The following is a 12273-nucleotide window of genomic DNA, read 5'->3' as shown; positions in this document are numbered from 1 at the left end:
TTTCTTTTTGGTTATATTACACATAAATTGATTTACTGGATCATCTTTTCAAATATCAGTTTAAATGCAAGCTCTACAGGACAGATTTGGCCTATATACAAATAAACCTATTATTAAATGTTCCAGACATCATTATTGTACTGTTAAAATATTGTTTTCCTAATTGAAGCATTAAATACTAAATAGTCTTTCAGCTACTGTTATGGGTCTTTCTTCACTCTATTGAAATGGATTGAGAAGAACCATGATAAACCCATTAGGCATAAAATAACAACAACAACAAAAAAGCAAATATATGTTAAAAGACATATATTCCTGCAGCATCAATGGAAGTTTTAAGCAAAATTATACTGAAGATTTATTTAGGAAAACAGGCAAGTTTTAATGTGTTATTAAAATCTATTCCTTAAGTTATATATTTTCATTTAGATAAAATATTAATGTAGGATTAGCGGTTTGTAAAAACTGCCACTGCTGTTCATAAAACAAACATAAAAAAGCTATTAATATGGGTTACCACACGACTGGAAAACCGAAATAGTTGTAATTAGTGCCCAACACAAACAACATAAATCTTCAGTCACTGAATTTTGCTACAAATTAAAAATTAAGAAGAAAAAGGACAGCTTCAAGATGCTTCTCTTTATCATCTTATGCCAAACACAGAAACAGTGAAAAAGGCATCATTAATAATCAGCTTTACATAGATGTTTCCATAGCACATATAGGCATTTGGGCACCCGAAATGTTGGGCATTCAGCTTGAACAATCCCTTTTAGGCTGGAGCCTTTGGCTCTGGGTCCTTGGAGAATTGATACATGGCTTCCCTGCCTAGGGGAGATTTGAAACTTGGACCCCCAAGATTGTACATGAAAAACATAGAGAAATCATGCAGATATTTTATTTGTCAGACTCAGTGTAAAACAGGGATATGGGGTTGGGAAGAAGGTGAAATGAGGGCTCGCTGACTCTCTAGAGTTAGCTAATATCTAGCTATGCACTTAGTGAATGTGCACAAGGTCAAGTGTGGTCAACAACTAAGTGGAAAATTACTGAGATGGCAGAGACGTTCCAGAAGGGTACCCAACACACCCACCCTGACACATGAGGCCATCTAATCAGAGATTATAAATTAACAAATTAAGATAAAACCTTCGGATTTGCTTAAACCACTGGAAGAGAGAGCACTATAATGGAGGAACCCTGCAGTGCCCAGTCACTGAAGCCACCTGAATGAATAACTCTGTGACTGTTTACTGACCTGAGTAATTGTTTAGTCACTATGATTTCAACTGCACGGACACCACATTTTCTCTGGCAAAGAAATTCTCTGCTTTGACAGCTGGTCTGTAACGCAGTTCCTCTGCAAATTAGAGGGTCAGTACCTGAAGTCCAGTTTCTGCAATTTGTTGGAAATGTCTGAACTATACTCATGTATAGCTGTGAAAATTTGGGGACTCATTATAAGGCTTCACATTTGATTTATTTTAGTGTAGAAGTTCATCACATATTACCACTGAACATAGAGGTTTCTGCTAAGCCAACTGTTAAAACTGAACATATTTCATTAAAAACAAAATCATTCACATTATGATATGCTTTACTGAATGAATTTACAGAGCATTTTCTCCATTTCTTTTTAATTCAACTCACTTCACATAAATCAAGCAAGGATCTCTCTAGCATGACAGTTTAAAAAATGAGAATATGCCTTCTGCAGGCCACTACATAGTAATGGTTATGCATATTACAATCCATTTTTCTCTTACCATCGGGGAATCCATCCCAGATTTCCAATCGGTCATAGCGACAGAATGCTCCCCCTGGAGTATTTGAATCAGGTTCTAACTCAAAGCTTTCAAATTCCAGTATAATCTCTGACATCTTTGGTGCAAAGATAATATAAGTGCATTCAAGGCTATTGGGATATTTTTCAGGGAAGCCAGGGGACTTTATCACTCCACTTGATGAAGTAAAGTTTCTGGAACACTCAGGTCCTGTAGGAAAAGGAGAAAAATCAACTGGGTTAACACTGTGCTACTAAGCAAAGCAGTTAGCTGGAAAACAAATTAGGTTGTATTGTCTCTCCAAAGCAGCAAAGGTGGCTTTTCAATGAAACACCTCATTTTAATCACTGCATTAATCATTCAGCCAGCTTGTTCCTATTATTGATAGTCAGTCATTTAAAGCCCAATTCACATATACTGTCTGATCTTCAATTTTCAATTTGTATGGAACAATATGAAAACTTGTACCAGCTCTTGAAAAAATTGTGACAAATACAAAGTCATGTGGGAACAATGAAAGTGTAAGCTGCAGAAATCTCGACAGAGCCCTAGAGAAATAATTATAGCCCCTTCAAGCTCAAATCTTTAAATCTTATGGCTGACAGGCTTTTATTGGTGAAATAGAATTTTTTTACAAAAGCGGGTGAGTGAATTCAGTAGAGGGAGTAGTGGTTTCAGATTCCTGGAGCACTGACTCAGTAACTCTGCCAGATGTGACCTATGCCTCCTTGACAAACTAAATGTGAAAGGTAATTCGTACATGTACTGAGGGTGAGTGACTCATTCTGAGTGGTGTTGACACAGGTGCACCAGTAAAATGTTGCTGTTAGTGTGGGCATGATAAACTGTGTGATTACAGGCAGTGTTGCTAGAAGTCACCTAATGTCATTGTTGACACACCAGCTTTCCCTGATGTTCCCACCATGGCATAATGGGATGCTCCAAACAGTGCTCTTGGTGGAGCAGGAAAGTGGCAATAAAGATGTAAGGGTATAAAAGGCCAGGTCACTGGATTTGCCTTTGTGAATGCAGGGGACAACTGGAATCCCTCTCCTGTTGATGGATCTCATTTCTCCTTTATTTAGGTCCCTCAGGAATCCTCTCTGTGGATCCCACACCTGCAGGTGTGCTCAGAAGTCAGCTGCAGGCACTGCCCACACATCCTCCCACAAGGTCGGCACAGGTAACCCCCTCTGCCTTTTGACACTCCAAATTTAATAGAGTGATTTACAGGACTAGTGACATTGGTGAATATCAGCTGGCCTGGGGAGTTCGAGTAGGATGACTCAAATGGAGGTCCTCAGATGTGGAGGAGAGGAAGGAAATGGAAAGCACAGCTTGGTTGCAACAGGCAGGTAGGTCTGTGCTGGACGATGATGTGTGTGAGGCCCCAGTCTGGATGAGGATGCCCAGCATCCTTAGAGACTGTACTCAGGAGCCTTAGAGGATTTCCAATGCCTAACACAGATCATTGAAGGAAAACAGTCTGGCTTGTTGCATATATGAATACTCTTATTTCACTATAGAAAATGTTTTCATTGTGAATGTGCCAAACATATTACCCCCCACAGATCTGGCCACCTCCCAGCTAAATTCAGCACGCAAGAGAGAGGTCTGAATGAATTTACTCAGTTCAGGTATTCTTGCCCTTCAACAGACACTGAGAGGAAATTTTTGAACTATCACATCAATATTCAGAACACTTCATGGCATATTTTGGAAGATGTGGATATCGATGTCATGTAACCTGACCCATTCCAATTTGGGAAATTACATTTTGCCTATAATTAAATCACCCCCTTACACATTAGTTGAATATTCCTCTTCTCTCCCTGTCATTCCCTTGTCTCCTTGTCATGTAGGGGAGGGTTTTATTCTGGCTGTTGCTCTTCACTCCCACCAGTAGCTGCTGTTCCAGGATAAAATAGCTTTGCTATGCCATTCATAGTATAAAGTGCTCTGTACTCCTGTTGGAATCCAATAAAAGATGCAATATAAAATGTAAGCCAGGATCATTATTGCTTTATTAAATACAGCCAGATCCTGGCTCTGAGTGTGCGCAATCGTCAGGCTCCTTACACTCACACATGGAATCTCGATGCCAGCTTGCTTTATCTTAAACATGTTCCAGTCAATCTGGTGCAAGAAACAGAAACTGCTTTCAGGGGAGCTGTCTCACTAAAATGCCCTCCAAAGATTTTGACCCTTTATTGACACTGTGAAGCAGCTGCAGGAATTATATCAATAGTGAGGCTATGAGGAACTCCATGGGGCAATGCACATGGAAAACTGGGAGGAAAGGTTCCAGCTGAGATACAAAAAGTAGATACTTCTGAAGTGGAGAAACGAAATGTGTACATGTGTATGAAACAAAGGAAGAGATATGAACTGAAAGGAAGACAGAGAGGAGGCAACAGAGAGAGCATGTTTTTAAATGACATTGGGGATAATTTAATCTGCTATCCGTGGGTGTCACTGAACCAAAAAATCATTTTGCCTTCTTGGTTGACACTTTCTTTTCTTTCAGTTTACACCATAAATTTAGTTGACTAAAGTTAGGAATGTTGAATGTGAACTGTGTAGATCCTTTTCTAGTGAATACGTCACTCATCCCCCCTAAAATAGGATGTCTGCCCAAGCCAGAATGACGAACATTTCACGTGGGCTAAGTGTTGGGCAAAATGTGTTTCATGTTTTTGTCCTGACTACAACTTCTTCAGTGTCATTCTGGCTTTAGAGCTGAATGAGAAGTAGAGAGTAATGGGCAAAAATATACTGTGTGCTGGAATGAAGCCTTCAGCTCAGCACCAGGACCTTGGGCTTGGGATCATTCTTCCCATACCTGGGAAATGATGAGCTAAGTTGTGAAAAAATTAAAGCAGACATAATTGTCTGGTGTGAGCAGCTGAGCTTCATCTATGTAAAAGGGTGAACCACTTTATTTGGCACGGATATTAAAATGCAAAACTGGTATAGTGTATATGCATTTTTTCAGAAGTTAAATAGGGCTGTGTTCCCACAGCAATGATAATTTGTATCCTTTGTGTACACATAGCATTTTCTAACACTGCATGGTGAAAACTGTCCTGCCTTAATATACAGTTTACGTGGAATGAACTGGATTTAAAGTTACTCTGGGAGCCATAATTTTGAATTTCCTGACTTCCATGTGTGAAAATCACATTCATAATGCCATCTCAACATGGTAAATGTGTATCTTTGAGACATGTAAATGACCACACAAGGAAATAAACACAATGTACCTATCAGAGTCCTGAGTTGTCACTACACTCTTAGGAAATAAATAAAACCTTTTTCTTGAAAGGGTTTAGTTACTAAAATAGACTGTTTCACAGCTCATTCTTTCACTTCTTCTTGTGTTTCAGCCTTCTTCTTTATGAAAGATGGTACTGCATGTATAAGCACTGAGAAACATCAGAACACTTTTTCAAGAGTTTAGGCTCCTAAGGACATCAAAATAAATAGAGATATTTTTTCAGGAAAGCTTGGTGTCATTTAGATGCTGTATTCTTTCAAAAAATGTGACCCTGGAGGTCAGCAAAAGAATTTCTGGGAGTCAAGAGTGGATTTACAGACAGGGAAGATGGTGAACAAGAGGTCTGTGGCCCCAATTAGCACTGTGCAGAGCAGCAATAGCAATAGAAAAGAGACTTCACTACTGTGCTTCTCCTCATTAGCAGTACAGCTGCCACCAAGAGTGTGTGCTGAACACAGCTGAAAATCTGGCTCTGGTTTAGGTGCATGAAAGGGACTTGGACTGGTTCTGAAAATGGGGCACTGACTGGGAGTGGTGTGCATTGGAAATTTGAAATTTTGACCTGCTTTTGTGAATATGACGCTAAACACTGATGGTGAAGTCAATTTATTTCCTATAAAATTAATGTTATTGTCTTTTTATATATTATGAGTTTTGGTTCTGTATTCTCCAGGAATGGAATAGATGAATTATTAATCTCCATCCAGCTATAGGGAAGATGTATGCCAAAAAAAAATGACCTTACATCCCTTCTAGCTATTGACTCAGGAAGAATGTTATAAAAGAGGGAGTGTCTCTGTGTCTGGTTAATCCCGCACTCTCTGTTTCTCTGGGCTTTCTCTGTGCTCCATAAACCTAATTGTGCCCACTGGCACTAACTCCTGGCAGGAGCATCCAGCAGGTCATGCCTGTGATCAGTGTGAGCTGCTTCTCTCCTTTACCTCCCAAACACGATTTGTGAAAGCAGCAGCAACATCATCTGCTGCCCATGTGTACTTGGGTCCTTTCCGAGCCCACAGCCATCTCTTGGGAGTGCAGAGCAAAACACTAACCAAACTAAGACAGAGACTCAGAAGGTTGCAGTGCTGTTGAGGCAGTAACATTGTAAATCATACAGCAATTATTATTTTGAAAAAAAGGAAAGCAATAAAGCTAATGGTTTTAAGATGGTTGAAACAGCTGACAAAAACGACCATATTTCATGCAGAGGAGTCAACCCTCAGATGCAGCTGACCCACTGGATTCATGATGATTTACATCCACTGAGTACACACCCCACCTTGGAATGACTAGGGTAATAAGATTTTCTCTTTCAAGCATTTTCATGCATTTTCCCCATTCCAAAGAATTATGGTCAACTTTCTGATGCAAGTAAAAATCACAAGTTATGAACTATGTAAAATGAATTGTTTCTCACCTCTTTTGAAAACTTCATAACGAATAGAAAATCCTGCTCCATGTGTCTCATAGTCGGAAACAAATTTAATAAAAAGATATGGTCCTGAAGACACTAAAGGAGGGGGAGCAATTTTTCCACAGTACTTTCCCCATAAGCGTCCTTCGGCATTATCTCCATCAATCACTTCAACATAATCATACCTGGTAGATAAATGGAAGGAAGAAACTTTTAACTTCCAGGAAAGAAGGAGACCTAATTAATTTAGAAACCATAACACAACATAGATAATCAAGAAAAATGCTAGCTTGCTTGGAAAATGCATTATGCTGAAAGATGTAAGCAAAATGAAATAATTAAAATGGACTACATTATGTCTGTAGACATCATCTGGCAACATGGAACTATTAGGAAGAATGGTGTCCATTATGCTTGCAGACAATGTCAGCTAAAGTAACCAATTAACAAAAAAAAAAAAAAAGGAAATCTCACGAGCACAATTCCGTATTATTAAATTGTGTTCCTTTGTCTGTGTAGTGTTGTTATCAATACATAATGCATAGCATTCTTTTCAAACTGTGAAGTTCTGTTATGAATTCAAAAATGTCTTTTTGGCTGTAGCTCTTTATGAACAATACTTTGATTTCCATATGCTGTCCTCCAAACATATGTCCACAGAATAATAAATAAATCCCTAAACATTAGATTTTGTTCAAAGCTCCATCATATTGTAGATCAGTAGTAGAAAAATCTGTTATTTTTCCTTATTATCTGGACAAATAGTTTGGAGCACATTGCAAAATCCACAGGTCAGTCACAGCACTTGGTTTTTCTCAGACAAAAATTAATTCAATACAAATCACCTTCACTTAGGTATTTGAATCAAGAAGTGCAAGTTACAAAATTCATATTAGTACAGCATATGTTTACCAGACAGACTGGGCTAAAACCTCTGTGATTATTTGCATCAAACCTAAGACTGTGTAAGGAAAAACATGTCATAGCCAAATAATAATTGGTAGTAAAAGTTTGCCTGTGAGTGGCATGTTAGGGCTCCTCAGCCCTGTCACCAGAAATGCCAATGTGTAGTGTCTGGTCTGACAAATTTGGTGTTCAAGGGCTGAGGAGAGCAAGCCCAGCAGGCTGGTGGTGCTGAACCAGCCCAGGGAACATAAACGAGAATGAAAGTCACGGGAGGGAGAAGCTGCAGGTGCAGAGACAGGTCTGTTCTTAAATTTTATTAGCAGATGATTTCACTTGACCCCAGACAGGAAGGAGGATCAGACCCAATCTGCAGAATCAGTTTAATCTTCTCCTAGAAGGTGGTGGCATTTGGAGCTTGGGTTGTGTCCTGTGACTCTTTCAGACAGCAGCAAAAGGCTTTTCCCTGCCCCTGCATCTCTGTGTCTCAGCCACACTGCCCTTTTATTTAACAAGTTGCTGTTAGCGAGATAATCTCATTTACTTTTCATTATCTTACTACGACTGACATTAAAATGTTGCCATTAATTTGTTTAGACCTTTATATTCTACTGTTATGTTCACTGAAATGTTCCAAGCATATTAATATACAAGGAAGAGCTAAAAATGACAGGACAATAAAATGTGTCTGGCATTTTTAAAGAGATCAAAGGAAAAAAATGTCTTCATGATGACCAATGTCATTTTTAACAACTCTGCTCCAAACCATCCAGGGCACATTACTTATGTTTACATGAAGTCCTGTGAGACAGCTGCAAAGATGATATCACTAGTTAAAGTGGACAGCTTAAGGCTCCTTAAATTAAAAATGACATTACCTCATCAGTTAAAATTGTGTGCCAGCTTTGGTGTACATCAAATAGAAAATAAAGCTGACACTGATGGAACTGTAAGCATTAACATATGTGAAATATTGTGTTAACTACATTTCTTCTTATGTATTTGATTTTTTCTATTAGCAATTGCTCAGCTCACTAGCTTCACTGTCCCAGTGCAGATTGGTGGAAATACAAAGCGGAAACATGCATTTCTGAGATAATTTTACTGATACTTAAGTAGCCTGTAGTTTTTAAAATTAGACTTCTGGTCTTTCTATAATGTCTTTATGATATGTGTATAACAGGATTTGAAAGTCAGGGGAAGAGTTGTAAAGAGATCTCAGAACTGCTGGGGGTTTGTCTGGTTTGTTTTTTATTTTCCCTCCTCAGAAATATCCTTAAAAATGCCAGCTCTCAGTTCCCTGCAAAACCTATTGAAAGTACTCAGGGATACATGCTACTAGTTTTATGATTTTAGGAAAAAAATGTATATTGAGAATTTTTAACAAGACAACCTTTCTCCAAATAATCAACTGCTTGTTAAAAAGAAAGAGTAACCACATAAAGCCACAGCATCTGAGTGACAGTATTTGCTCCATTTACCCCTTGGTGACATTATTTCACCGGTTTCCCAGGCACCATTCTTTGCTCAACTTTCAACAGTAAACAAATTTTCAAATGGTATGAAAAAAAAAATTAATTAAAAATGCTAAGCAAATTTTACATTTTTTTTCCTTCACATACAAAGGAGATAAAAAATTCAAAAGGCTTGGATTCAGTATTTTTATTCTGCTACACCTTAAAAATAAACAATGTGATATAGTCTTGCTAAGTCTCCTGTATACAGCCAAAAAATAACTAACCTGTAAGTACCAATTTTGCTACTATATGAAGTAAATTAGGCAAAAAAAAACCCCAAGCAAATTAAATTCTATCACTCTCCTAGTTTTTCTCCTTTATAGCAATAGCCTGCCCACACTTTCCATTGTCCCTTGTAGTGACAGAATCATAATTTATGGTGCTCTTCCTGGCTGCTGTGCAGTTGTAAATGACACAATTTGGTTACTAAAAGGCTTTCTTCTAATGGATTTTTGCAAGTTACAGGTCATGCAACCCCATGGAAGATTGGAGGATTTTTCAATTTTTTTCTTTCATTTTGAAAAATTACTGAGAGACAGAGAAGAAGTTTAGCTGTGAGACAATGGGTAATAAGTATAATTTGAAAAGAGGAAGCTTTAGAGATCAGCCCCACAACCTTCATATTCTAACGATTATGTTTTTCATTTGGCAGCTAACAAATGGATTTGGATTCTCCCCCACTGGTGGCAACATATGATATCTGGGCTGCAGTAAATGAGTACCTATATTATTTTTTTCTAGAGAAATAAAATTACTCTGGATTTTACTAGTTTATACTTGGAAACCAACATCCTGCTGTCATTTTTGCACTTTTCAAAATCCTACCAGAGACCACAGCATATCACAAACAACTGGTCTTGTAAATAGGAGAAAGTACAGTCACAACTTGGAAATGGAGTTGGTGCCAAGGAAGCTCAGAAAGCAGCTTGCATGTCCCTCTGGACTTGGTAGCAGTTCTTTTCCATAAGTTTGTCAGAAGATGCTGTGCCAGGGATACAGTTGGCACACTGGCATCCCTGTGAGAAGACTGAATGTGTCACCTCCGTAGCACCCAGACAGACTTGGCACACAGCCCAGAATACTGAGTTTGCAAATTTGGATTTCCCATTTGGCAATTCTTCACTCAGTTACTGCTGTCAATGGTGTGGCAAATATTTCTTGTAATTTTATAGTCCTTTAGGGCTTATGGCAGAGAGATGTAAATATAAACATGGTGCTAACCACTGAGTGTAGTTTCGGGTGAAAGACTAGAGCATGAGGTCAGATGTGGAAGTAGGAGATGCCTGCCCAGAAGAGAAGACAGTCAGTGAATACATTTGTGGAGCCTCTTTGCCACAATGCAAAAAGCATTCCCTTTTTGTTTGCCTGGGTCTTTCCAGAGATCCCATTTCTGTTTGCACCCTCTGTAGTGTGCAAGGCCAGTGCCTGGCTTTTGGGTGGGAGACAGAGGAACAGCAGGGCAAGACCTCACACACAGTTCCTGCTTCTCCCAGCTGGTAGCTGAACAGGGCATTACTAGTTGGTCCTAATTTTATGGTTTCGTAAAGCCACGTCTGGAAAGAGATTCTCAGTGGAAAGATAAGGGAATCTAGAATTCCTCTAATTCTTTAAGGAATAGCAAAAAACTTGTTCTTTATTTTGGAAAGTGTATGTTATGGTTTTGAGAAAAAGGCCAAGCAGTACCTATAAAAAGAGCCCTGGGTAATGAAAAACATAAAGAGCTGCAGAATTCAAATTTTGGTGAATTTTCTAGTACCAGTTTCTAGTAAGTGATAACAGTGCTTACATTGGGGTTCAGTTCTGAACACACTGGAGACCCCTGAAAGACACCATTGCACATTGTACTGCAGAAAATGAGGTGCAAGTGCTGGAAAGCCTTGCCTGCTGCTGAAGCCAGCCGTTCTGCCAAGCTACACTCTGCTTCTACACATTTGCCTATTATCAGGGCAGTGAGATCTTATGCCTTTTCCTTAAAAAATTCCTTCTATTCTGAGATAGGCAGAACTCAACTGAAATCTAAATATCTGCCATTTAATCTCATGAAACAATCAGTGAAGTATATACAACTATAATTTACATCCAAGTATACCATATTATTCTGCAGCCTACTTTGATCTATATGGTCATTATGAATACTTTGGCTATTCAACTGTTAGGATGAAAAGATTTTCCAAGTCTCTCTTTATTTTATCACTCTGATTTCACATCCAACCAAGCTGCTAAGTTTCTCCCTGACATGAATTATCTGCCCTGGTCAGACTATCTTTGGTTCTGAAAATTTTCTTCTTAGTATGTATCTTTCTTTTGCCTTTATTTTATAAAGATTTTTGGTTTTATTCCTCACAAGTCTCCACTTTAGTCGAACAGAAGGCATTGCAAGAAGAAATCTAAATAAAGAGCTTCAAGTTGTTCTGCACTGTGGCTTTGTGTCCCATTAGTTACTGAGGGTTAGAGGTGTGGGATTTACTGCAGTGCTTGTGGCACAAGGCAGTCTGTATCCCAGAGCTAAAAGCTTAAAAGCTGCAGGCACTCAAGGGACACCAACCTTAATTCCAGTTTATTAGCAGCAAGAAAAAGAAGTACATGCTATTAAAAATAAAAAATTAGGCACAGCCCCGAACAGGCTGATTTTCTGCCTGTAACCTCAGCATCTGCTGCATTTCTCTTCATCTGAGCCTCCTCTGTGCAGTCTCCAGGGCCTCCTGTAAGGGCCCATCCCATGGGCATGGGGGACTGACCCATCCTGTGAAGGTACACCAGCCTTCCCTGTAGCTGGGACTGCCAGTGCAGGTATCTACACCTGGAGGATATAATTCCTCACAGGTGAGCCTCACAGGACACCTTGATGGAGGTGAAAGCAGCACACAGCCCTTAGGGGATCCTGGGTGACTGCTGTGTCCTCAACAAGTCTAAGCAGGGCACAAGTGCTCCCTGGTCACTGGGTGGCATGGGAATTGCAGAGTTTTTTCCTCTTTTAAGCCCCTTCCCAGTGTGCTTAGTGGCATGGGATCCTGCATGGTGTGTCCCTAAATGGCTGCTGGCTCCCACCACACACTGCAGTCTCCTCAGTGGACAGGCCCTTCTCCATCTTTACAAGTCACCTCTTGGTGTGGGTGTGTCAAAGACAACCTTCCTTCCTTCCTTCCTTCCTTCCTTCCTTCCTTCCTTCCTTCCTTCCTTCCTTCCTTCCTTCCTTCCTTCCTTCCTTCCTTCCTTCCTTCCTTCCTTCCTTCCTTCCTTCCTTCCTTCCTTCCTTCCTTCCTTCCTTCCTTCCTTCCTTCCTTCCTTCCTTCCTTCCTTCCTTCCTTCCTTCCTTCCTTCCTTCCTTCCTTCCTTCCTTCCTCCCCATTCTCCCCTTCTCCCTTTTTTCTCCAA

At 39.5% G+C, this 12273-nt stretch overlaps 1 protein-coding gene across 4 annotated transcripts in view; it reads right to left on the bottom strand.

The window, feature by feature from the left end:
• Positions 1 to 12273, bottom strand: part of NRP1 (neuropilin 1) — a 111018-nt gene that overhangs the window by 57508 nt on the left and 41237 nt on the right. For all 4 annotated transcript variants that reach the window (XM_014880357.2, XM_014880354.2, XM_014880355.2 and 1 more), the window contains exons 4-5: positions 6482 to 6663; positions 1770 to 1997 (exon numbers count right to left, since the gene is read on the bottom strand). In XM_014880357.2, coding sequence (XP_014735843.2) covers positions 1770 to 1997; positions 6482 to 6663 — 410 coding nt within the window. The remainder of the gene's footprint in view (positions 1 to 1769; positions 1998 to 6481; positions 6664 to 12273) is intronic.

This window comes from Sturnus vulgaris, chromosome 1 (assembly GCF_052056855.1).
Source record: "Sturnus vulgaris isolate bStuVul1 chromosome 1, bStuVul1.hap1, whole genome shotgun sequence".
In the NCBI taxonomy this organism is placed as follows: Eukaryota; Metazoa; Chordata; class Aves; order Passeriformes; family Sturnidae; genus Sturnus; species Sturnus vulgaris.
Note: the sequence above shows the minus strand (reverse complement) of the source record. Positions and strands in the feature narration are given on the sequence as shown.